The sequence below is a fragment of the Tinamus guttatus genome, unplaced genomic scaffold (genome assembly GCF_059628265.1).
Source record: "Tinamus guttatus ecotype Peru unplaced genomic scaffold, ASM5962826v1 Tinamus_guttatus_pri_ptg000390l, whole genome shotgun sequence".
Taxonomy (NCBI): domain Eukaryota; kingdom Metazoa; phylum Chordata; class Aves; order Tinamiformes; family Tinamidae; genus Tinamus; species Tinamus guttatus.
In genome coordinates this window covers 90,071-115,482 of record NW_028288924.1, presented here as the reverse complement: position 1 = coordinate 115,482, position 25,412 = coordinate 90,071, and the positions used below count along the sequence as shown (strand labels likewise).

The following is a 25,412-nucleotide window of genomic DNA, read 5'->3' as shown; positions in this document are numbered from 1 at the left end:
CACATTTCCCCTAGCAGCATTACCCTACTAAAAAGCTGCCCCCAACACCCACACATTGCATACAAAATCTCTGTCAATGACATACTTGTCCCCTCAGGCCTAGGGTAAATCACTTGCCCTACTCAACTTCCTCCCTCCAACAATATGTATGGAATGGAGGTGTAAAAAGCACAAACAGATGCTGATGCCACAAAAACATGTGTTGGAAATTGCATGTACTTTTCAAGGACTGCTCAAATAGGCAACTGGGAAGTCTTTTGGAGGCACCCACTGATAGTGCACAACTCAACTCACTTGCGGTTCAAGGAGCGGAGAATATTACGCAAATTGCTTGAAGATTCTGGAAGGATCACCTTATGAGGATGACCATATCACAGACATGTCTTCTTCCTCCTAATGCTATAAATGACAGGGCCTAGCACTGATAAGCTGGGCAAGAATCAGGAATGACACCTGAACAACTCCTGAGGATGGACCGTGAGAAATCCTCACCTCCCCTTAACCTGGCACCCTGTGCTAAGGAAACTCCTTGCAAGGATGAGACACCCCTGCAAACTCAGGAAGAAATGTCCTAGCATTTACCATGTACAAGCAGCGCTTCCCTCTCGTCTGATGTTAGCAATCCTGTGTACGAGACATGGGAAGGACTCAGGACATCCTGAAAATGTGTCTTATTAAATACTTTTACCAAAGACAATTAAAAATCAACCTGCTAGTAATCCCTAAATGTAGAACCTTCACAAGTGTCCCACAGGATGCGCAAAGGGGAAGGAGCCCCAGCCCCACCGCGAGGCAGTTCTCAACTCTCTGGGTGCCGCACACAACGTGTCCCCGCAGTGCCCAAGCCACAGGCAAAGGGAAGCTGTCGCACCCCAGGGACACAGGGCCTGGACATGCAGGGCCGAACTCCCCGAGCCCCTGGGGGACACAGGACCCTGCAGGGCTGGGACATGTTAAGGGACCGCATCACGGGGGCAGTGTCCCTGGAGGCAGCTGGTGCAGAAATGGGCTGCTGCCAGGAAGGGCCACGTGCTGGGGACCACGATGGAGGCTGCTCTGTCCCTCAGCACCTCAAGGGACAGAGACCACACACCATACCAGATACCTGTGCTCTTGTGACTTTCCTGATCATCACTGCAGGCATCATCTGCTTCTCCAGCACGGCAGAAGACCTTATGCCTAGTCAGCAAAGCAGAGGACACAGAGGTTCAACCACAACCTGTTTTCAGGCATGGGCTGGGGACGCTCTTCTCCAGAGCTCATCAGGGAAGGAGAGGGCACTCGCAGCGCTCCCCCTCTCCTCTGTGTTACTGAGCACGGCGCATGTCTGCAGGGTATCTGTGGAGTGAGATCCCCTGGACACTGCACATCAACATGTGCTTGATTGTAGAACAGAACAATATTCCCGGCCTCTGCTAAGTGCCAGAGTGTCCTCTCTCACCATCCCCTCCCATCACTGCACTGCTGCCTCATCACTGAGCCGATGCTGTTCAACGTCCTGACTTCCAGGAGACACAGAGTTTGCTCAGGTTAAGTGCTTGGTAGGATTCAGTTGTTTCCCTTCCCCCTGATGTGGTTAGAGGAGTAGTGAAGACACCTGCAGATCATCTCCCAAGGAGTCAGTGACCAGCAGAGCTGGTGGTGGCAAGCGTGGCGTGTGAACCCACCCGCTGAGGCAGGTTCCATAAGGGACATGCAGACATGTCCTGTTCTGTCAGGCACTGGCTACTCAAGGGCTGCACAGTGGACACAAGGAGAGAGTTCAGGTAGATTTGAGAGCTCCTCAGGAGACAGTGTGGGGCATCCTGCCTTGGCCTCCTAAAGGAAAGAGTCAAAACACTTCAGGCTTTCTTGGTCAGTGCAAGGAAAAAAAATGTAGATCTTGTCATGTTACAGAGAACCCTTAGAAATTAATGTTTGCATTTTCAAGGACTATAAGGAGTTTTCTAAGGGGTAGAGCATACATTATAGCCAGACATGGCCAAGAAAAATAAGTAAATAAATAAATAAAAGAACAAACCAATTGCAAACTCCAAGGTCATAAGAGAGATTGCAATAACCATCTTACACTGGACAAATACCAACACAGGAGCTCAGGTGTCGGTTTGGGTCTGAAACACTGAACCTCCATGTTGCCTGCATGAGGGGTATTTTCTAGCTTTACACATTCCAGGATGGCTCAGACTGGAAAGGACCTTCAGAGACCGTGTTCATCCTCCCGCTCCAGCAGGATCAGACAGCAAGGTGGTGTCCAGGAGGTGGGAGAGCAGGTCCCAGCACAGCTCTGTGCCCGGGCAAGAGCTTGCAGAGCCAAGGGCAGCCTGGCGTGCAGCCCTGGAGAAGTGTGCAGCGGGGCCCTGCGTGCCGCAGGCAGCAAGGTGGCCAGGGTACAGGGTCCTTCCAGCAGGGCCAGTGATGCTCATGCAGCCCTGAGAGACTCTCTGCGGGGACTGAAAACTTCTTGTGAGCTTGGTCTTTGCAGAGCTGAAAGTGCCAGGACTTCTCTGCTGCAGAAACAGGTCAAGGATCCTTCTAAACATGACTGCAAGACAGGAGCTGTGGAGCTGGGGATTCTCCTACAATGAAGAGTCTCCCAAGGAGAATAAGCTTTCCTTTGGGTATGATTCCCCCAGGCTTAGAGCTGAGCTAGCTGCTGAGCCAGGAATGACCCTAAAGCTCAGAGCCTGCGGAGCGGTGCCTTATGGGCTGACAAAGCTCCAAAGTGTCCTTGTCTCTTCCCTCTTCCACTCTACCCTGATCTTGCCTTGTGCAATATATCTTACAGGTTCACCATCAATGCAATCACTTTGAAATTGGGGATCCATCTGTCAGGTACTGGGCAATGAGTCTGCAGGACCCAATTTGTGGGAGTCCTCCAACCTCAAAGACAACCTGCACAGGCTGAGGAGAGGAGGCTACATGAGCAAGGATGGTCAAGTGGGTTGTCCGTGCGGGTGAGCAGAGGAGTTTCCATGGGACGGGGAGGCTGGGAGAGCGCTGGCTGCAGCCGCCCCGTGCGCGTGCAGGGCGCAGGGCTGCTGTGCTGCTGTCCCTGCAGGGGCAGGAGGAGCCCAGCGCTCGCTGCGGGCATTGCGAGCTGCTCTTGCGAGGCTGTGCGGCGCTGCCGCAGCAGCGGGTGTGTGGCCAGGCGGCGCAGCGAGGAGCACGGCTCCGCGCTGGCTGCTGGGAGCCAAGGCCCCCGGCGCTGGGCAGGGCCGCGCGCGCAGGGGAGCAGCTCCCGCGGGGCCAGCGCTCCTCCTGGCAAGGCAGCCTGCGCGGGAGCGCCACGAGCGCCGCCTCCTTGCTGCCCTCATCTCGCCATGGGGCGTCTGCAACCTGCGCCACTGCAGCCAGCACAGACAGCACCTGGCCGCGCTCAGGAGAGAGCACGACAAGACACGTGGGCCACAACAAGGAGCTAAAGCTCAGGGTTCACAGGGACGCTTGGTGCTGCAGAGGGTTGGGGCTGCCCTTGTTTTCTCCCAGCAAGGCAGGAGCTGCAGGAGCGGGGAAGGCTGCGCTGGCGGGACAGCTCTTGTGGCCTGGATACGAGTGTGTGGGTTTGTGCTGAGCTGATGCAGGGTGCGGGATTTGGGAATGGGGGGAAAGTCATCTCCAAGCATCCTCTGGGATTTCTGAGGGAAGCCCTTCTCTCCTGGTGTGCCTTTTCTGCATCCATGACAATGCAGGGAGCTCCAGGAACAAAGACTTTTTGTTCCTCCTCTCCAAACGAGTATTCTGCACATGCAGGCCTGGAGAAGTAGCCAAGAAGACCAACAAAAGAGGTAGAGGTGTCATTGGAGCGGAGCAGGCAACAGGTGATGGAGCCAAGAGCAGGGGAAAGGGGTTGTTCCAATCACTTCACCTCCTCCACCTCCTCTGTATGATACCTCCAAAGTCTCCTTCCCAGAGAGGGACATGGCAGACACCCCCACATGTAAAGCTGGTGACAGAAAAGCCACAGCAACGCGAGTGCTGAGAGAGGACAGTAGCTGCATAGAGAATAAACATGTTGCTCTCAAGGGTGCTCTTTCGCCCCAGTCGCGAGGTAGATGAGCCGCAGTTTCTCTGCAAGCAGCCTGTGTGGGGCAAGGGCTTCCCAGCGCCTTTCCTGCCGCCGGGGGCACTGCACATGCCTGGGCTCTGCAGGCATCATGCGCGCAGGCAAGGGGGCTCCCAGCACTGGCCCTCACAGCCACGGGGCTGAGCTCGCTGCCCAGCCCTCTGCTCGCGCCTCCCTGCAGGGAACACTGCTCTGCTTCACACTTCCCCTCCAGCATTCCCAGGGCAGCAGCCAAATGCCTGCCGACAATTCCTCACGCCACCAGCCCTCGGCTTTCATGTCCTACCCTGAAAGTCGGCAATTCTTTCCCTTAGCAAGTGAGCATTGTAGCCCAGTGCTGGGCAGAGCTGCAGCAGCTGCAGGTCCCTGCTGCTGCTGAGGGCACATTTGTGCCTGCTCTGCCCTCTGCAGCCCTAGGAAGCTGTGGCAGGGGCAGCAGTGCAGGAGCCGCACCAAGGCTGCTCTCAGCCACAGCACATGGCGCCTGCAAGGTGCGCGGCAGGACAAGAGAAGGAGCCCAGCAGCACCAGGGGCTCCCAGGCCACCACCAACTCACAAGGGCTCTGCTGAGGACACGCACACCTGGCCCTGAGGCACAACTGCCCTTGGCGCTCATTGCGCTACCGAGGAACACGTTTTGACTATGGAAAATAAAACTTTCTTGACTCCATTGGGCTGCAAGGGCAGGAGGGGAGCAGGGAAGAAAGATCAAGACATTCAAGGCTGCTTGCAGGGGTGGAAGCAGAGCCCCAAGTGCAGCCCGGCCTCTGGGCAGGCAGCCGCCAGCAGCACCATGGGGCTGCGTGAGGAGCCCTCCTTGGCACCCAGCAAGCCCAAGGCCACGCACTGCTCTCTGCCGCCAGGCTCAGCAGTGCCAGGGGGAGTCCAGCACACGCAGACCCTTCCTCACAGCAGCCCCCCTGGCCCTGCCGCTGCCCTCCTCCCCCCACGCAGCAGTGGAACATCCCAGAGGGGCAGTTATCGCCACGGGAACACGGATGCTTCCCAGGGCTGCGCCTCACAGTGGCCCCAGTGCTGGCCACGCAGCAGCAAGGCCAGGTGAGCAGCAGGGCCGCGCAGCACCAGGGGCCACCCATGGTGCCCACAAGATGCAGGGGAGCTGCAGGGCTGCAGGGCAGCCTGCGCGATGCCTCCCAGGGGAGGCCCCAAAGCCACTGCGCGACACTTGGTGCTCACACCGCTGACATTGCCCTTCTCTCTCCTCCACTTGGCACTGGGCTCCCCACCTGAAAAAGGGGCTGCCAGGGGAAGGAGGCTGCTGCGGGCAGGCCCAGCACTGCCTGCTCCGTGCCCCACCACTCCCACGCATAAAGACGCCAAGAGGCTCCTGGGACAGAGATTTTTGCTCTTGGGCCTGCAAATGACAGTGATTCACTTTCTCTTGCAGTCTCTGAAGACTAAAAAAAAATGGACAACTCTCCAGTTGAAGAGATGGAGTGGGAGAGCTCAGGGCAGGTACTGTGCGCGCAGGCAGAGGCTGCGCGGGGACGGCTGGCGTTTGGCTCTGCGAGAGCAGCCGCAGGGCTGGTGGCAGAGGTGCCAGGGAGCTCTGGCAGGCCTGGGTGCTGGGGCAGAGCTGCGCCTGGGCCAGGAGTGGCCAAGGCCTCGGGGGCTGCTGCTTGAGCCTGGCGCCCTGGCTCTGTGCACCGCCTGCCCCACGCGCACCGGGGGCATGAGGCCCCAAGCACAGAGCCAGATCTGCCACCATCACCGTCCCCACAACTCCCTGCTCTCTTCCAGACTCTGGGAAGTCAAGGCCTGGATGGCTGCAACAATGAGGAGCCTATGGAGTGGGAAAGCTCCTTCTGTGGCCTTCAGGTATTGCCCTTGCAGCTGTCTGCACAGGCAGAGCTGGGGCTGGTCCCAGCCCCTTCCCACTTTCCGGCTTCCTGCTGCAGGAAGAGGGGCGCTGGGGCCAGGGACCTCCCGCTCTGTGACCTGCCCTCCCTCTCCACTGCAGGCTCCATGCATGAATGGGGGGCCTTCAGGGGACCATCCTGAGCCCATGGAGTGGCTCAGTTACGGCAGCAGCCAGGTACAGTCCTTGCAGCCCCTGGATGCCCTTATCCTTCCTCTTCCCCATGCACCATCCCCACCAGTGTCTCCTGCTCTCTTCCAGATGATGGGGAGCAGCAGCCTGGTCGGCTGCAGCGCGGAGGAGCCCATGGATTGGGAGAGCTCCGGCTGCAGCCCCCAGGTCTGGCCCCTGCTGCCGGCTGCACGGGCAGAGCTGGGGCTGTGCCCGGCCCCTTGGCGCTGCTCCGCGCTGCCTTTGGGGAGCAGCCGCGCGGGAGCCTGGCCCAGGTGTGCGGGCGCTCTGGCGGGCCGCGGCGCCGGGGCAGAGCTGCACAGGGCGCAGGAGCGCCCAAGGCCTGGGCACCTGCTGCCTCAGCCCCTCTGCCGGCCTCTGGGCTGCGCTGGCCACGCCAAGCCTCTGCCAGGGCACCAATGACGGCAGCGCTGCTGCCAAAGAGCCCGCGCAGCCGCCAAAGAGCCCCTGCTCCACGGGAGCCCCCGAGCCGCTCCTCGGCCCTGCTCACGCCTCCTTTTCCCTTGCAGGCCAAGCTCCCCTTCACCCTGGCTGCTGCCAGGAAGTGCTGGACCCGAGGACTCCGGCCATAACCTTTTATTTGGATTTTTCTGAGGAGTCTTTTATACCAGTATTTGTTCTTGTTCATATTGTTGATGTTGTTGTTAGTTTTATTGATATTGTTTTTATGGTTGTTATTGTTTATTATATTGTTATTTTTATTGTTATTGTTTAAATATATATTCCTGTATCATTGCCTTAGTGTTGCGTCTTGTTTCCACGCCACCTCAGGCACAAAAATCATCTCCACTGCAGGTTTGTGTGTGTAGCCCCAAGATTCCAGACCCTAGGGACGAGAGAGGGCCAGCAAAGAGGCCATTTAGGACTTCCCTTCACACGTGGCCCTGGGGATACCACAGTCCCTTGCCCATCTTCTTCTTTTACTTCTTCCTTTTCTTTTTTTCTATTTTTTATCCTTGTATTTTCCTTCTCCTTTGTTATTCCTTTTTGTTCTTTATCTTCTTTCTCTTCTTTGTTTATTCTTTCTTACTTTTTTCCCTGTTTCTGTTTCATTTCTTTCTCTCTTTTTTTTGTTTCTGTTACTTTTTCTTTCTCTTTTTCTTTTCCTGTGTCTGCTTCTGTTTGTGCTTCGTTGTTATCTCTGTTTCACTCTCCAGAGCTCCTCTCACTAGACAGCTGAGGCACATGCAGACACTGCAAGCACTTGATGTCAATCAGTGCAAGCACCTGACTCAGTGACACCAAAACAGGCCCACAGGGACAGGTGGTCTGCCTGGGGTGTCCAGCACAACCCCATGTCTCTAGCAGATACAGCAGGGCACCTATAGGAAAACCAGGACCCTTTGGAGTGGTTTCCTGACAGTGCCCCAACAACTGGATACCACCGCTGCCTTAGGCCAAGTCCTCCTTATCTACAGTCAAGCGTGCTTCAGAAATGGGATAGGCACATCAGCCCAATGTCTCTGCTCTAGTCCTGCACCCTTAACACCTTCTATCACTCCCTCTCCAGAAACGCTTCACACCCCTAGAGGATATGAAGAGGAAACGGGCTAAGGGTGACCCCAGGATGCCAAATCACAGGCTGCCCACATCCAGGGACTTCTTCAGTAACTTGATGTTGTGATGTTATGACGAAGCAGTCCTGTCCCACATGCTGATCACTGAGGGATGCCACTAACAGCCAGCTGCCGCTTGGCAGCACTGCACTGCTGATCACTGTTTTAATTGAGCCTGATGCTCCATCCACCTGCCTTATGGTCCACTGATCCTCTGCAGATCAGTTCACAATTTGACTAGAAGGAGACTATGAGAAACCTTTTCAACACCCTTGCTAAAGTGAGAGTTCACAAAATCCCCTGCTTTGTCCTTTTGCACACAGGCTTTCCTCTTAAGGTGGGAGGCAACCAGGTTGCTCTGGGAATGGCTAACTTCACTCTTATATCAGGTTGGTAGGTGGTTTCACCAGGAAAATCTCCTGGCTCCTGTCCCAGTGCTGCTCAGCTACAAAAAAGATTATTAGTTTGTCCTTAAACTCTCTTGAAATTCCCTTTGCTGCTGCTTGTCCCTGTTGTCTCTTGTCCTTTCCTGACCTTGGCCCCAATCAGACTTTCACTGAGGACAGTCACACCTCCACCTCTAAGCGCAGCCTTGCTGGGGTCTCCAGGCACCGCGCGGGCAGGCCTGCTCCATGGTAGGAGAGGGGTCTGCAGACAGCGGGGCTGCCTTGGGGACCCTCAGCAACAGGCAGCAGAGCAGGGGCACATTGCAGGCACCTGGCGGTGACAAGAAGGCAGGAGCGTCCCTCCTCCCTGGGGGCAGACGCCTTCTGAGGGCAAGGGCACGCTGGAGATGTGGGGGACCCTGGACCCTTCCACAAGGCTTCACACACGGTCTGTTTTTCTCCTGCTTTGGATGTTTTCCCCACAGATTCATTTTCACTAGTATTCTTACACATTGCTACTTCTTCCCACATTTTTCCCACATTCTCCTCTACTTTTTCCATGCTTTGAATTTTTTCCCTTCTCTTTCAAAAACATCCCCTCCCATGCTTGTGACTATTTTCCCACACTTGTGAAGATTTTCCTACCCTTCCGTCTTTTTCCCAACCCCTCCTTCTTTTCCTATGCTTTCTCAATATTACCGAGCTCTTGGTGTTTTTTTGCACTTTCCTTTTTTTCCCATCATTTCACACTCTTTCCACTTTTGTAACCATTCCCACGCTTTTGACCATATTCCTACACTATTGTTCCTTACCCATGTTTTCCATGATCTGGACACTTCTCCAATGCTTTTGCACTTCTTCCCACCATTTCTATTTTTTCCGAATGCTTACATTTGCCAGCTATTATTTTCCAACTCTTGTGCTCATTTGCCACACTTTTGCACTTTTCCCTACGCTTTTAGTAATTTTCCCATGCTTTCCCTTCTTCCCCTTCCTTTAACTGTTCTCCTACCCTTGCCATATTCTTCCCACTCATTTCCACTTGTAGAACCTCATTAAAAACCCTGTACGTATCAATAAAACCTATAACCTATAAGGCCCAGGGAGTGCACAGCTGTGGAGAGGACAACTCGTCCTGTGCCCCAGGGACCTGCTCAGGAGTGGGGAGAGGAGGAAATGACGCGGTGCCTGGTGTCCCCATGGCGACTCCCAGGGCTTTGTGATGGCGGTGGCATCGTGCCCACAGGCCACTGTGATGGGGCAGTCCCCAAGGTGACCGTGTCCCTGCTGGGCTCTTCACTCTGAGGATTGCGGCGCAACCAGCAGGGAGCAACTGCCCTTGGTGCCCGTGTGAGAGGTCCTCGGAGAGGTTCCTGGACATGGAGAAGGAACAGCAGGGTAATTCCTGCTCCTCATCCACGGAAAGGAATTCCAGTGCACAAGAGTGCACGAGTGAGGTGAGTGGTGAGGCTGGAGGGAGAGGTGGTAGACAGGGAGGGACAGGACCTGCATGGAGAGCACGAGGATGGCGAGCAAGCAGCCCTGGGTCAAGATAGCCAGGCAGGAGCTCCTCCAGTGAGGGGACTTGTATTCCTGGCTGTGGGAAAAGCAGTGCGGCCTGCACTCTTCCCCCTGTGCTTGGTGCCAGTGAGGTCGCACCTTGAATACTGTATTCAGATTTGGGCATGGGAAAAAAGTTGAGATGCTGGAGTATTTCCAAAGAAGAGCAACGAAGCTGGTGGAGGGTCTGGTGCACAGACCTTATGAGGAGCGGCTGAGGCAGCTGGGGTTATTTAGTGTGGAGAAGAGAGGCTCAGGGTTGTCCTTATTGCTCTCTACAACTACCTGAAAGGAGGGTGCAGGGAGGCGAGGATGATCTCTAAAATACTGATAGGAAAAGAAGAAATGGCTTCAGGTTGCACCAGGAGAGGAACTGGTTAGATATTAGGAAAACTTTCCATGTGGAAGGAATTGTAAAGCATTGGAAGAGGCTGCCCAGGGAAGTGGTGGAGTCACTGTTCCTGGCAGTGTTCAAGAAACGTGTAAATGAGGCACTTAGAGATACGTTTAGCAGGCATGGTGCTGAAGGGTTTACAGTTGGCCTTGATGGTTTTGAAGATCTTTCCCAAACAATGATTCCATATCCTGAATGCTGCAAGGCCCACATGAACCCCATGAGCTCTGTGCTGAGGGCAGACAGCAGGTCCAGGCCACGCACAGCCGCATTGTGCTCAGCCAGGAGGTTCCCTTTGACACGAGGCTGGGGTTTCCTGTGCTTAGGAGCTGCTTGTACCAACACCAGTGCCCCCATCATGGGCCTCCTTCTCCCCACAGGTGGGCCAGCAGGAGCTGCCCGCAGCAGTGCAGTGCAGATGGACCCCAGCTTTGTCCCATCAAAGGGACCGGCTGTCACCACTGCCCGGCCCTCAGGGCTCACGCTGCTCCCAACACGGCATCGCACAGGTACAGAGCTGAGTGACGGTGACAGCCAAGCGTCCATCTGGGAAGCATGGAGGGAAGGAAAAGGACACCAGTAACCTGGCCTTCGTGGTGGGCTTCCATTGCAGGTCGTGGAGGACACGGCCAGGGATGTCTCCTGTGCGGTGCAAGATCTGCATCCCTCCACTGGCCCTGTACAGAAGAGTCCTTCAGGATTCAGCGGGACACATCTTGGCAGGACTCTTGGAAGAGCAGGGACATCAGATGTGCCCAGCTTCCCACCTCTCCCAGCCAAGGCAGCTTGGCAGGCACAGGGAGGCCTGGAGGACTCTGCAGTTAGACCAGCAGGATCGGCAAGTCACACCAAGCTGCCTGCTCTGGAAACGTCCTGCAGGTCTTCTCCCAAAGGCAGGGCCTTTGCCCTGGACAAGGAAGAGGTGGCCAGGAGAGTCCTGGAGAGAATGAACATGGCTTTGGAGAGGGTGGCTGCAAATTCCAGCAAAGCTGCTGCCAGGGAATGCTTCTCACCTGTTCCTGCTGCTGGGATGACTCTGGACTCAGGGAAGAGAAGGGAAGAGCAGAAGCTAAAGGCATCGTGTCTGGCTTTGCCTCCACTTGAAAGACCTAAGTGGGAGACCCATGCTCTCATCCAGGAAACTCAGGAGCATGTGCAGTGCTTGCCTCGATCTAGGCCTGAGTCTTCAGTATCATCAGTGGGAGAAGCCAGGATGTTGCAAGGGGGTGGTGAGAGGACAAATCTTTCCCTGAAAAGCCAGCAGCTCTCGGGAAGCTCCTCCTTTGTCCCGGGAGCACAGACTATTCCTCCTGAACAGCAAATGCCTGCCAGGGCAAATCCTGAAGATGAAGTGGCCTCTTCTGCCCCAGATGATCCCGAGCAGGGTGCGATGGCAGCTGAAGGTGTTTCGGAGGAGGCTGGACTCAGCAGCTCCTCCATTGCAGTGGTGCCACCCAGCTCTGCACAAGACGTCACTGCCGGGTGCTGCAGTGAAATGGCCCCACTGGAATCCCCATGGCCCTTCTCATCTGAGCCTGTCGGCCTCATTCAGAGCATTGATGGAGAAACTGGCACGGAGCTTAGGTGTGAGAGCCAGGGGCCTGTCCCACATGGCCCCACACCTCCTGCTGTGGGTCTGGAGGACGCAGGCGTGGGGCTGGGGTCTGCCCCCTTGAGCCGTCCTGATGATGCGAGCCCTGGAGCCAGCCAGCAGCCAGCACAGCCTGATGCCTTGGCACACACCGTCGATCAGGGCACACAGGCAAGCTCGTGGCTGCTCCAGACCATGGAGTGCGACCAAGGAAGAGCCCCTGCAGCTGAGGAAGGGCCGGATCCCTGCGCTCAAGGGGGAGAAAGGGAGGTCAGCAGGGCTGGGACACCAGCTTCCCCAGGCAAGGATGGTGGGACAGGGACACCACGAGGAGCACCGGCAGGGCAGGACCCGAAACAGCAGCCTGTGGGCATCACCTGCCACGTGCAAGGAAGGCCACTGCATGTGCACGAAGACAACACCGCGCGGTACCTGGGGGTGCTCAGCGTCAAGACGGAGGCACTGGAGGAGCTCGACAGGAGCTGCCTGGCCCACACGGGGCAGAGCTTGGCGCAGATCCGGGAAGTCACTTTCCTGAGGAAGGAGCAGAGCCTGAAGGAGAGCCAGGGCGAGGAAGAGGAGGGCCATGGGGAGCGTTTCTCCCTGTCAGTGTCAGGATCCCTCAATGTGAGACCCAAGGAGGTGAGTGCAAGGGAGGGCTGGGCCAGGTGGGAACCTTCCTGATGCTGGGGCCGACCCCAGTGCCACGCTGTGACAGCCGGGTTGCCCCAGCACTTGCAGAAAAACCCCCAAGAGACTTTTCCTGTTGGGAAAAGAAGCTCCCTTCAAAAATTCTGCCTCTCTTCTCCTAGCTCCTTTCCAGAAACTCCTTCCACAACCTGTGGAAACCGGAGATCACACAAGTGGAGCTCCTCAAGGATGCCAAGGGCAAGTGGGAGGTGCTGGAGCGCCTCTATGCTCATGCCCCCCAGCAGAACATTGAAACATGGAGGAATGACCTGGAGAAAATAGCAGAGCAGAGTGATGATGAGGAGGATGCTGAGGAAGAGCTTCTGCCAGAGGAGGAGTTGGAGGAAAGCAGCTCCTTGGCCTGGATAAGACCCAGCCTCCGCAGCCTGTTTGCGGAAAGGGAGATGGACCTGGAGAAAGTGCCCTGCTTGCACGACATCAAACAAGGAGAGGCTACCAGTGAGGGACCTGGTGAGGTGGAGAGCCCCTCTGTTGAGCCAGCAATGCCCACAGGAGCTGAGGAATCTCTGCTGCAGGAAGCAACAGCAGCAGCTTCTCTCCTGGATGCAGGCCCTGCTCCCCAGGTAAGCATGGAGCATGTCACCTGTCCCCACGATCCCAGGGAGCTCCTATGTGAGCTGTGTGAGGGGGTTGCAGAGGGCATGCCCAGAGCGGCCCCATCCCAAGGGATCCCCCTGTCCACAGTGCCCCACTGTCACCCCCAGCCATTTGCCCTGTGCGGTCTGCCATGGGGAGATGCTGGGTCCTCTCCATTTCCAAGTGCCAAAGGTGCAGAGCTGACATCCCCTCCACCCCTGCACCACGTTCAGCCCTGGGGCCTGGATGCCCAGTGAGAAGGGAAGGGGCAGCCCCAGCAGCATCCCCCTCCTCACCCAGGTCACGAGCCCCCTTGTGCCACGCACCGGCTGCCTCCATTCCCCTGTGCATCACGGCCCCAGCCCAGCCCTGCTGCTACGGCCCCACAACGAGCCGTGTCCCATTGCCGTGCCAGCCGCAGGTCCCTTCCCTTGGACACGCAGCCCTGGGCAGCCTTCCCCAACCTCAAACCCTTTCCCCCGTGCACCCCAGAGCACCGGGACCCTGATCAGCAGCAGCTGATGGCCAATGGGTGCGTGTTCTTGCTCTGCCCATGCAGGATGCTTTGGAGCCCCAAGAGGAGGAGAAGTCATCGTCCTCCTGCAGCCCCATGGCAGACACTGAGCCAGGTACGTACCCGAGTGGAGAGCCCTGCTGGGGATGGCGGGTCTCTCTGGAACAGCGAGCGGCACCGGGGCCGGCAGCAGGAAGCGCTCGGGGGCTGCTTTGCTGAGGCCACAGCCCCTTGGGAAGCCCTTGGCGACAGGGACAGGCAGGTGCAGCCCTGCGCCCTGCAGCCCATTGCCCACAGCTCTGCTTCCCACCGCAGGCATCGCCGCCCTCCCGGACGTCGCGGCTCCCCGGCGATGGCGCTCGCGGCTCAGGACGGCGCTTTGGGCTCTGCGCAGAGCGTTCTGCTGCCGCTGCATCGCGGGGCAGCGAGAGGAGCGGCGCAGGTGAAAGAGCCCGGCAGGGCCCCGAGAGCGGGGCTGGCGCAGAGCAACAGACACTGTGTCCTGGGGGCTACAGAGAGGCTGCTGCATCGTGTCCCAGAGCACCCATGTGCCCACACGAGCGCTAGGTGGAAACAGCCATCTCCAGCTCCAAATAAAACTCTTAGAAGTTTTTTCTCTCCATGTCAGTTGTTTTCGGAAAATCTCCATGGAAAGACCAGTGGGGCTGTGGGACCCTAAGGCCATGGGTGACTCCTGACTCCGCACTGGCCTTGGTGGCTGGGGTGGGGAGCAGACCTGGCCAAACAGGGGTGCTCACGACTGACACAGCTGGCACGTGTCTATGGTTCTCAGAGTGACCCCAGGGCTCTTGCAAGAGCAGGAGATGTTTTCAGGTGTGCATTAGCGCTGGCCTGTGGTGTTTCACTGCGAGTGCATGAATCACTCTCCAGTCCTCCTTCCCTGTGCCTCCTGGGTCCCCCCGGCTTCTCCAGGGACTGCCGAGCCCTCCTTTCCCCAGGCATGCCTGCATTTGCTGCGTGGTCTTTGGGGAACTCTACCATGGGCTGCCCCATGTTTGGTGAGACTGCACTCACTGCCACCCCTAGGCATCCCCGGGGTTCCCCTGAGCTCTCCTGGAGCCTCAGGTTCCCTTCCACAAGGATGGGCATCTGTCATCAGCAATGTCACCTGTGCGACAGCCCCAGGCATTCAATTCAGAGTCCATTCTGCACCTCCAGTGGCAGTGCTCCCAGGGACATGAACCCCGAATGCAGCCCTTGATCCCTGAAAGACCACGCTGGGCCTCTGACCTCCTCCCCTGGAGCCCACAGAGCGCACAGGCAGAGCAGAGGCCCTTTCATGCTGCAATCCCTTGGGTGCATTGGTGTACTGTTGACCCCAGCTTCAGAAGAAAGACACAAACTTAATGTTTTTCTGGAGGCTAAGTCTGGCGTAAGGCTGCCCGTTGCCTTGTCCTGCTTTACTTAGGAAACACATGGAAACACAACCCCACCACCACTCTGTCCCTTCAAAAGTCCAAAGGTGTCTGTGTGTGTCCAGCTGCCACCCTCTCTCTATCCCTGTGGATTACGAGCTTAGACAGGAAGCTCCTATGCAGAGAGACATAAAATTTAGTCAAGGGGAAACCTCCTGTGAACTTGCGGAGCACAGAGGAGGGAACTGAACCCCGCTGCATCCCAGGAGCTTCTCCATGGGCATTTGGTGCATGGATTAACTCCCCGTGAAGAGCCCATGGAGCAGGAGGAAACGAACCAACTTCCTGCTCCTGGGCAGGTGTCCTGTCCGCTTCCGTGGCGGGAGCAGAGGCTTCTGCAGTGGGACATTTCCAGCCCACAGATGATCGTCCCCTGCTGGCACCAGCCACAGCGCTGGGCTCCAATGTTACCGATGTTATTGAATATTCATTAATCCGCAGCCAATCAGGTGGCGGCGGGGCCCGGGGGCGGGGCAGGTACTGAGAGCCGCTGGCAGTTGGGCGGGGCAGCGGCAGAAGCAGCCAATGAGCGCGCGGCGGGAGGCTGGGGGCGTGGCGGCGCGTGCCGTGGGCAGGGCCAGCGCGTGACGCGGCCGTTGGGCAGCGGCGGCTGCAGGCGGCGGTGGCCTCGGGGCCGCAGCGAGGCGCGCGGTGGGCGGCGGCGGCTGCGGGCGGCGCGAGTCCCGCACGACCGATCCCTGCACGATCCTCGTGCGGCCAGAGGCGCTCGGGACCGCGGGAGGCGGCGGCTGGAGGCGGCCCGAAGCGCGAGGGGCGGCCGGGGCCCCGCGGCCTCGCAGCCGGAGGCTGGGGCCGTTGCCGGCTGTTGTGGGCAGCGGCCGTTGGGCTGTGCGGGAGCGCGCGGCAGGCGGCGGGGCCCGGGAGCTGCGCGCGGCCGCCATGGGGAAGCGGAGCTCGGCCGGCTGCGTGCCGAGGTGAGCGGCGGCGGGAGCCGCCCCGTGGGTGCCGGCCCCGCTGGGCCCCCCTGGGTGCTGCCGTCCCCCGTGGCACCCCCAGAGCCGCCCCCTTGGGGCCGGGTGCCCCCCTGCGTTGGGTGACAGACACCCCGGGTGCCCCTTCCCCCCAGTGCCTCCTGTGACACGTGTGTGCTCGTCAGCACACTCACATCCTGCGTGTGCAGGACACGTGTTCTCATGCATATGGTCACGTCACCCGTGTGTGAGACACGTGGGTGCCTGTGATCACCGTCACGTCACCCGTGAGTGAGACACGCTGGTGCTCGTGCACATGCCCATGACACCTGCTTGCAGCACACACGGGTGCTCGTGCGCACCCTGCCCGGGGTCCCCATGTCTCCTGCTGGGATTATGGGAATGGGCCCAGGCTTCGGGGCCCCCGCTCTGTCCGTTGACTGCCCCCCCATCCTCCCCAGGTTCTTCAGAGCCTTCCTGAAGAGGCTGCGCATTGTGCGGAAAGTGGCCAAGAACCCCGACGCCACCACTGCCGAGCCCCAGGTGAGACCCAAGGGGGTCCCATGGGTGGGAGAGCCGGGACCGAAGGGTTCCTTCCCCCGGGGGGGACACCAGGGGATCTTGGGGGCTCAAAGAGGTCTGTGGGGAAGGTGCCGAAGGGGCCCCTGGCACTTGAGGTCTGGGGGGTCCCATCGCTGTCGCAGGGCAGAGCCGGTGGGAGGGGGTACCAATGGGATGGATCATCGGGGCTTTTGGTGAGGGTCCCAGAGCACTGCGGGGTCCAAAGGGCACAAGGGATCCCAAAGAGTCCGAAGGGACCACGGGTCCTCCAGGGTGCACACAGGGAGTCCCAACAGGTCTTGAGGGGCACAGTGGTATCCCCAAGCATGGGCAGGATGGAGCCAAGGGGTCTGGGAGCCCTAAGGATGCCCCAGGGTGCAACAGGGGAGCCGCAAAGGGTCTGGTGGGGCCCATGGGTACCTCGGGGTGTAGGCTGAGGTGTCTCAAGGGGTCAGCAGTGTCCCCTGGGTACCCCAGTTTACGATACAGGGATTCCAAGGGATCTGGGGATCCCATGAGTGTCCCAGGGTCCAACATGGGGGTTCCAAGGGGCCTGGGGTTGCCATGGTGCAACATGGGGATCCCAATGGGTAATGGTGGCCCGGGATGCAGGCAGGGGGATGTCAGTGTGTCTGGGAGGTTCCAAGGGTGCCCAGGGTGCAAGAGTGGGTCCCAATGGGTGTGTGTGGGGCAGGGGGGCAGGTCAAGGGTGCCCAGGATGCAGGCAGGGGGTTACGAGGCATCTGTAGCAGGGGGAGGGTTCCAAAGGTGCCCTGTGGTGCAAGAGGGGAATCCCAAGGGGTTTGTTGGGGTCCCATAAGTGCCCCAAGGTGCAATCAGGGGGTTCTGATGAGTCTCTGGGGCTTCCATGGGTGCCCCAGGGTGCAGCAGGGGAGTCCCAAAGGGTCTGGGTGAACAAGGGAGTCCCAGGGTACCTGGTGGGGGGTCCCAGTGGGTCTGGAGGGCAACAAGGGTGTCTCAGGGTGCAGGCCTGGGGGTGACAAGAGGGCTGCAGGGGGGCAAAGGTGCCTTGTGCTGCAATAGGGGGTCCCAAAGGATCTGGTGGAGTCCCCTGGGTGCCCCAGGGTGCAGGCAGTGGGTTGCAAGGGACTGGGGATCCCCAGAGTGTCCTGTGGTGCCACAGGGGGTCTGAAGGGGCCTGGGGGTCCCATGGGTGCTCCAGGGTGCAGGTGGGGGTACCAAGAAGTCTAGGCAAGACCAAGGGTTCCCTAAGGTGCAACGGGGGGATCCCAGTGGGTCTGTGGGGTTCCCTGGCTGCTCCAGGGTGCAAGCAGGTCCCAAGGCATCTGGGGCTCCAGTGGTTGCCCTGGGGTGCAGACATGGGTCTGGAGGGGATCCCATAAGTGCCCTGTGGTGCAGCTGGGGGTTCCAGTGGGTCTGGAGAGCTGCCAGGGGCTCCTGGGGCAGGAGGGAAACTCCATGGAGTGGCTGGGGCTCCAGGGGGAAGGGGGCCCTGCCCCCCTGCACTGCTGGGTGCCTCCTGGTGACACCGAGCCCGGCACAGGGCTCCCCGCGGGTGCTGCGCTCCAAGGAGCTGGAGGGGGCCGTGGGGCCCAGCGCCCCCCTCACGCCGGAGCTGCAGCTGCAGACGGGGCCCGCGGCCCCGCGAGCCCCCGCACAGGTGCCCCCGCGCGCGGCGCCCCTCGCCCTGCGGCCCCCGGCACCCAGTGCCCCTGGGGCGCTGCCACCGGGACCTGCCACCCTGGGGGTCCCAGCACGAGGAGCCCTCGCTGTGGGGCCACCTGCACCAGGAGCCCTCCCTGCTGGGTCCCAACCAGCAGGACCCGTCACCTTCGGGCCCTCAACACCAGGGCCCCCCACTCAGGGACACGTCCCACCTGGGCACCTCAACCTCGGGCTCCCAACCCCAGGCCCCTTCATCCTCAAAACTGTTGACCATGTCTGCATAGTTATAGAACCCCCACCCACAAGACCCCCCACCCCAGGCCAATGTCCCAGCGACCATTCACCCGTGGGAACAAGTCCCCAGGATCCCTCAGCCGCCTGCTCTAAACATCAGGCTGCTTCAGGCCCACGGCTAGGCCCAGGGGACCCTTCATCCATGGGACGGCCCCCCCAGGACCACGTGACACATGGACCCCCATTCCCAGGAGCCCATCGACCTATGCAACCCATCACCCATGGGCCCTGGTACCCGACACCCTTCATTTCTGGACCCCCACCTCCCGGCCCCTTCCCCCATGGGCTTCCAACTGTCAAACCCTTCTCCCATGGGCCCTGCTTCCCTGGGTCCTCCTTCCGTAGTGCCCGCTGCCCTGGACCCTTCACCCGTGGGCCCCCGCCCCCAGTAACCATCCCCCGTGGACCCCAGACCCCAGACCTCACAGCCGGTGTTCCCCAACCTGCAGGACCCAATTCTCACGGGTGCAAAACTACAGCACCCATCAGCAAGGGTCCCCCCACATCAGCACCCTTACCCCATGGGCCCCCGCCTCCCAAATACTTCCCCTGTGGGCCCCGTTTCCCTGAACCCATGACCCGTGGTCCCTGGTTCCCTGACCCCTTCATTCATAGACCCCCAACTCTCGAACACGTCGTCCCTGGACCCTTCTTCCCTGCACCCGTCCTCGGAAGGGTCCCGTCCCCTGAACCCTTCACCCGAAGGCCCCAACCTGCAGGATGCTTTACCCGAAGACCCTGTTCCCCTCGACCCTTCATTCGTGGACCCCCGCCTACCGGCCCCTTTCTCCATGGGCCCCCAACTGTCAAACCCTTCTCCCGTGGGTCCTGCTTCCCTGGGTCCTCCTTCCACAGTGCTCGCTGCCCTGGACCCTTCACCCGTGGGCCCCCGCCCCCAGTAACGATTCCCCGTGGACCCCAGACCCCAGGGCCCACAACTTGTATTCCCCAACCTGCAGGACCCAATTCTCACAGGCGCAAAACTCCCGTACCCATCACTAAGGGTCCCCCCCCATCAGCCCCCTTACCCTGTGGGCCCCCACCTCCCAAATACTTCCCCCGTGGGCCCCGTTTCCCTGAACCCATGACCCGTGGTCCCTGGTTCCCTGACCCCTTCATTCGTAGACCCCCAACTCTTGAACACGTCATCCCTGGACCCTTCTTCCCTGCACCCATCCTCGGAAGGGTCCCCTCCCCTGAACCCTTCACCCGTGGGCCTCCACCTCCTGGACCCTTCCCCCATCACCCCCCACCTCCTGAGCACTTTCCCCATGGGCCCCGATCCCCTGCACGCTTCTCCCATAGGGCCCCATCACCTGGACCCTTCCCCCAAGGGCTCCCACCTCCACGTCCCTTTATCCATCGACCCCCACCTATGGAGCCCGTCACCCCTGGGTCCCGGTTCCCTGAACCCTTCATTCGTAGACCCCCGCCTCCTGAAGCCTTCACCCCTGGGCCCCGGTTCCCTGAACCCTTCATTCATAGACCCCCGCCTCCTGAAGCCTTCACCCCTGGGCCCGGGTTCCCTGAACCCTTCCAAAGGGCCCAAACCTCTGGACCCTTCCCCCATTGGCCCCCACCTTGTGGATACAGGACACAAAGACCCCAAGCCTCTCCACCTTTTATTCATAGGGCCCCAGGCCCTGAACACTTCATCCATGGGCCCCCATCCCCTGGGTCCTTCATCCGTAGGTCCCCCTACCCTGGGCCCTTCACTCACGGACCTCCACATCCCGAACACTTTGCCCGTGGACCCCCCTTCCCTGGACCCTTTATCCATGGACCCCACTTCCCTAGACCCTTTATCCGTGGACCCCACTTCCCTGGACCCTTTATCCATGGACCCCGCTTCCCTAGACCCTTTATCCATGGGCCCCGCTTCCCTGGACCCTTTACCCGTGGAGCCCAACCTCGCGGCCCCTTCCCCCATGGGCCCCCACCTCCTAAGCACTTTCCCTGTGGGTCCCGGCTCCCTGGACCCTTCTTCCGTAGGGCCCCGACCCCCTGAACACTTCAGCCAGGGGGTCCCCATCTGCTCGGTTGATCCATAGGCCCTATGAGCCATCCCCCTTGTGCCCCCACCCCCAGGACCGTTGACCCTTGGGTTCCCTTTCCCCAGCCTGATCCTCCCCCCAGCAGCCGCAGGGCCCTGTTGCCAGGACCCCCCACCCCCAGGACACTTCCCTCCCAGCCCCCGTCCAGGACCCCTCCCCCTTGAGCTGCCCCCAGCCCCCTTCACCCACAGACTCCGGTGCCCAGGACCCTTCCCCGCCTGGCCCTCACCCCAGCACCCTTCACCCGCACAGCTCCTGCCCCCAGCGCCCCTCGCTCCCCGCAACAGCCCCCGATCCCTCCTGCCACAGGCGCCCGGGACCCTCCAGCCACCCTTCCCCTGGCCCCTTCACCCACAGCAGCCTCCCCCGTGCAGCCTGGATGCCCAGAGCTGGTGCCCGAGCCCCTGCAGCCTTCAGGGCAGGGGTGCCCACATTGTCCCTGCGGGGCCGTGTGTCCCGAGTGCCCTGCACCCCTGGGTGCCCACATGCCGGCGGGTGCCTGCCGGCTGCCCCAGCGCGTGCGCCCCTCGGGTGCCCTCAGGCAGGTGCCCCGGTGCCTGGGTGCTGGGGTGCGTGTGGGTGCCGGGACACCTGGGTGCGTGGGGGTGCCTGTCCCTAATGTGCCTGCAGGCCGGTACCTGCAAGCCTGGGCCCTTGCGTTCATGCGGGCGCTCGGACGCCTGGGCCCTCGGGTGCGTGTGGGCGCCTGCTGGGGGGCACCCCGATGCCAGGGTCCTCGGGTGCCTGCGGGTGTCCAGAGTGAGCAGCGAGCTCGCAGACACCCAGGTCTGTGGTGCATGCGGGAAGCCGGAGGCGAGCGTGGAGCTCCTGGGTGCCCAGCGCCCAAGGTTTGCGGGTGCTCGGGCAGAACGTGGCAGTGCCCCTCACCGAGCTTCGGATGAAGTGTCAAGTGGCGCACGGACAACAAGGACAAGAGCAGGATGCCAGGTGAGGTCCCCGAGGCACCCACGGGTGCCCCGAGTCCCTGCTGACACCGCTGGAGTCAGAGGGGAAGAGCAAGGAATGGGGACGGCCAAGGGCACAGGGCAGCTCCCCCAGAAGTGGCAGCACCCGCCGAAAAGGGGCACGGGAGCATCCCCAGGGTGGACAGCCCAGCCAGGTGCTCACCCATGGGTGCCCCAAGACCGCTCTGCTGACAGGGACAACTGTTCAGAGGAGGAGAGCATCTACTTGGAGCAGGAGGGCAGCGATGATGCTCTGCACAGCAGGTGGGTGCTTGACGGGTGTCCCACTGCCTGCACGGCACCCACAGGTGCCCCTGATGCTGCCATCCTGTCACACTGTTCCCCAGGACCTTTTCTTCAAGAAAGAGGAGCTGCAGAAAGTGAAGAAGAGGAGGAGGACGCTCCCAGGCTCTGCTTGGACCCAGGTGAGCAGGTGCCTCTCCAGGGTGGAGGTGACAGGGTGCCCGGTGGGTCCTGCTGCAGCCTTGGGTGTTGTGGGTGCCGCAGGAGGAGCTGGGGGCAGTACCCAGGATGCTCCCCCACGTGCCAGGGTGCCAGGTCCTAGAGTTGTCCCCAGGATGTCCCCAGCGGTGCTGGGTCCCCAGGGTGCCCCTGCCTCTGCCCTGACCTACCCCCTCTCCGCAACAGCAGCCCAACATCAAGCAGAAATTGTTGGCCTTGCTGAGACACTTCAAAGTGTTGGGTGAGGTAGGGTGTCCCCCCAGGCACCCATGGGTGGCCCTGGGCCCCTAGGCTCCCTGTGGAAAATGGGGCTCTGCAGATGGTCCCAAACACGCCCCAGCTCCCTCTATTCCCAATATTGAGGTGTCCCCAACCTCTCCCAGACACCCCTGGTATTGGGGTGAATCCACCTCCCTTCACCCCCACAGTATTTAGTTCCCCCCAACCTTTCCCAGACCCTGCCCAGGATTGGGGTGCCCTAAGCTACATTTTCAGCCAATATTGGGGTGTCCCAGTTCCTCCCCAGGATTGCAGTGCCCCCAAAATCCCTTCACCCCCAATACTGAGGTGCCCCAATCCCTTCACATCTAATATTGGGTGCCCTAGGACACCCAGCACCTTTTAATATGGATATTGGGATGCTCATCTCCCCCCCAATATGAGGTTCCCCTTTATCCAACATTCTGGGGTACCCCAGACTCCCCTCACTATTGAGGTGCCTCCCATCTGCCTCCCCCCCAGTACTGGGGTGCCCCAGGATCTTCTAAGTGCTGGGCTGCCCTCTAATGCCTTCCTCCCATATTGGGGTAGCTCAGACTCCCCCAGTATCGGGGTTCCCCCAGCTCCCTTTAAGCCAATAGAAGGGTGAGACCCTCCCATAATGGAGTTCCCCAGGTTCCATCTCCTGATATGGGAGGGAGTTGCCCCACTTCCCACTCAGGTTTGGGTTGCTCCCAAATCCCTTCATCCACGATTTTGGGCTACCCTGGGCCACCTCTGTAATGGGATGCCACCAGAAACCTTCATTCCTAATATTAGGAGTCCCCAGAGACCCCAATATTGTTGCCAGACCCCCCCAGTCCAGGTGGTTCCCTCAACTCTTTTCACCCCTTTCCTGGGTTACCGCAGAGCCCTCCAGTTTGGAGGGTGCCCCTCAGGTCCCTTTCCCCTCAGTTGTGGGGTGCCACAGACCCCCCCAGCATTGGTGATCCCCCCCCACTCTGTACACCCCTAGTGTTAGGGTCTCCCCAACTTCTGCCAGGCTCCTCCTAATATGGATCTGCCCCCTGCTCCATTTACACTGGATATTGGGGTGTCCCAGAGCCCTCCCCAGTATTGGGGGTGCCCCAGACTCCCTTCAGCCCAGGTATTGTTGGGCCCCAGCTACTTGCACGGCCAATACTGAGGTGCCCCCGACATCTCCCAGACCCCTCCCTGTAGTGCAGGTGCCCACAGCTCCCTTCACCCAATTACTGGGGTGCCCCAGATCCCCCCAACATTGGGGTGCCCAAAGCACCCCTGGCTGCCAGTATTGGGGTCCCCTGGAATCCCCCAGTATTGGGGATGCTCCCAGCTGCCTTCACTCAAAAGTTGGGGTGCCCAGATCCTTTTGCCAAGTATGTGGGTGCCCCAAATTCCCCCCCACACACATATTGGAGTCGCTCCTAGTTTTTTGAGACCCTACCCAATATTTCTCCCTCAAAACAAACAAACAAACAATATTGGGGTGCCCTAGAGAATTTCACCCATAATATTGGAGTATTCTGGACTCACCACCCCAGGTTTGGGTGCCCCCAGCTCCCTTTTCTCCCCAAATGGGGATGCGTAATTTCCCCCCCATATTGGGGTGCCCCAACTGACTGCCCTAACCCCCCCCAATGACCTTTCTCTGCACAGGCTGCAGGAGGAGGACCATAAAAAGCTCATGGATTCTGGAGGAATCCCCGAAAAGTTGAAGACTCAAGTAAAAAGCAGCCAAGAGGAGCTGACATCAGCCAGGTAAGGGGCAAGCTGGGGTGGAGGGTGCCAGGCAACCGAGGCTGGGGTTTGGGGTAGGGGGGGGGATATGGGTTGAGTTGGGGTCCTTTGCTCCTGAGGTGTGGGGACATTGGGGTTGCAGGAGAAATTTGGGGCCCCTAAAGTGGGATTTGGGGTCCCCAAGTGGATGAGGGATTTTGGAGTGCAGGAGAAAGGGAGGAAACTGGGTTCCCAAGAGGGCTTGGGGGTCCCGGTCGAGGAAGCAAGAAGGGATCTGTGGGGTTGGGAGGATTTTGCATCTCAGGACAGGGGTCATCTCAGGCCCCTGCGTGTCCTGAGTGGTGCCCTCGTTGCCCCAGAGCTGCCAGCGCAGGACAGAGGTGCTCCAGGCGGTGGAGGTGGTGGTGGTGGGTGCACAGGGGGGCACAGCCCCCTGTTGCCTTGTTTCCTGCGGCGGCTGCTGCTGGGCACCCGCCGTGCCGAGTGGCCGGGCTGTCTGCGCTGCCTCCTCGTGCTGCAGGTGCGCCACCTTGGTCGGGGACAGTGCAGGGACGCGGGGGGACACAAGGCATTGGGGGCCACGGGATACTGGGGGGACACATGGGGCATGAGGGACACATGGGAGATTGGGCACAGATGGGATCAGGGACACACGGGGCATGTGGGATTAGGGATACAGAGGGCAGGGGAGGGAAACATAGAGAACCGAGGACACGCGTGGCATGAAGAACGCAGGACATTAGGAACACAGCAGGACCTTGAGGGGACAAGTGCATAGAAGGCACACAAGATTTTGGGGACACATGGGGCATTGGAGAAACATGGGGAATCAGAGGGGTTACAGGAGATCAGGGAACACGCAGGGCATTGGGAGATGCAGAAGGAAATGGAGCTTACAGGACATTGGGGGAAACAGGACATGCAGGGACACATTGTCAGGACCAGGACATTAGGGACACAGAGAATTAAGGACATATGGACATGAGGCACAGAGCACATTAGGGACACATAGGAAAGAGGGGGAATTTGAGGCATAGAGGACACACGGGACACTGGAGAAACATGCGGAATGGGAGGAGATGCCGGAGATCAGGGAACACACAGGGCATTGAGTGCAAAGAAGTCTTTGGGGAGACATGGGGCACTGGAGACACATGGAGTATCAGAGCACACCACTGAAGGGTCACAGAGGACATCAGGGGGCATATGGAGCACTGGGTGGACATATGGTGCATAAAGGACACAGGATATTAAGGACACACAGGACATTGAGGGGCCTGCCAGGGGAAGGGGACACCCCAGGGATGCAGGACGTCACAGCAGGGATGGGGGCAGCAGGGCAGTGATATGACAGGGACAGGCAGAGCTTCCCCCATCCCTGCCGTGGGCACCGTGGTGGTCTGTGGGGTGGTGACACCAGTGTGGGCACAGTGTGGGGACACCCTGGGAGCCACCAGCACTGGCTTCCCGGTTGTCCTGACCTCCCTGGGTGCCCCCACGGTTGCTGAGCGTGTTGGGGCCCCCACAGGGCTCCCGCCAGGTGCTCCCTGAGCAGCTCAAGCCGCTCTGGGTGTGAGACAGCCCTTCCCGAGAGCATCGTTGTGGTAGAGACGGCCGAGCGGCAGGGCCAGGTGAGCGTCGGGGCACCCCCGGGTCCTGCTG

General features: G+C 59.8%; 1 protein-coding gene across 1 annotated transcript in view; it reads left to right on the top strand.

Moving 5' to 3' along the window:
• LOC148593440 (uncharacterized) overlaps positions 1-25,412 on the top strand; it is a 64,124-nt gene that overhangs the window by 26,994 nt on the left and 11,718 nt on the right. Inside the window, exons 2-4 of the mRNA XM_088530913.1 lie at positions 10,411-10,539; positions 10,644-12,263; positions 12,434-12,782. Coding sequence (XP_088387039.1) covers positions 10,411-10,539; positions 10,644-12,263; positions 12,434-12,782 — 2,098 coding nt within the window. The remainder of the gene's footprint in view (positions 1-10,410; positions 10,540-10,643; positions 12,264-12,433; positions 12,783-25,412) is intronic.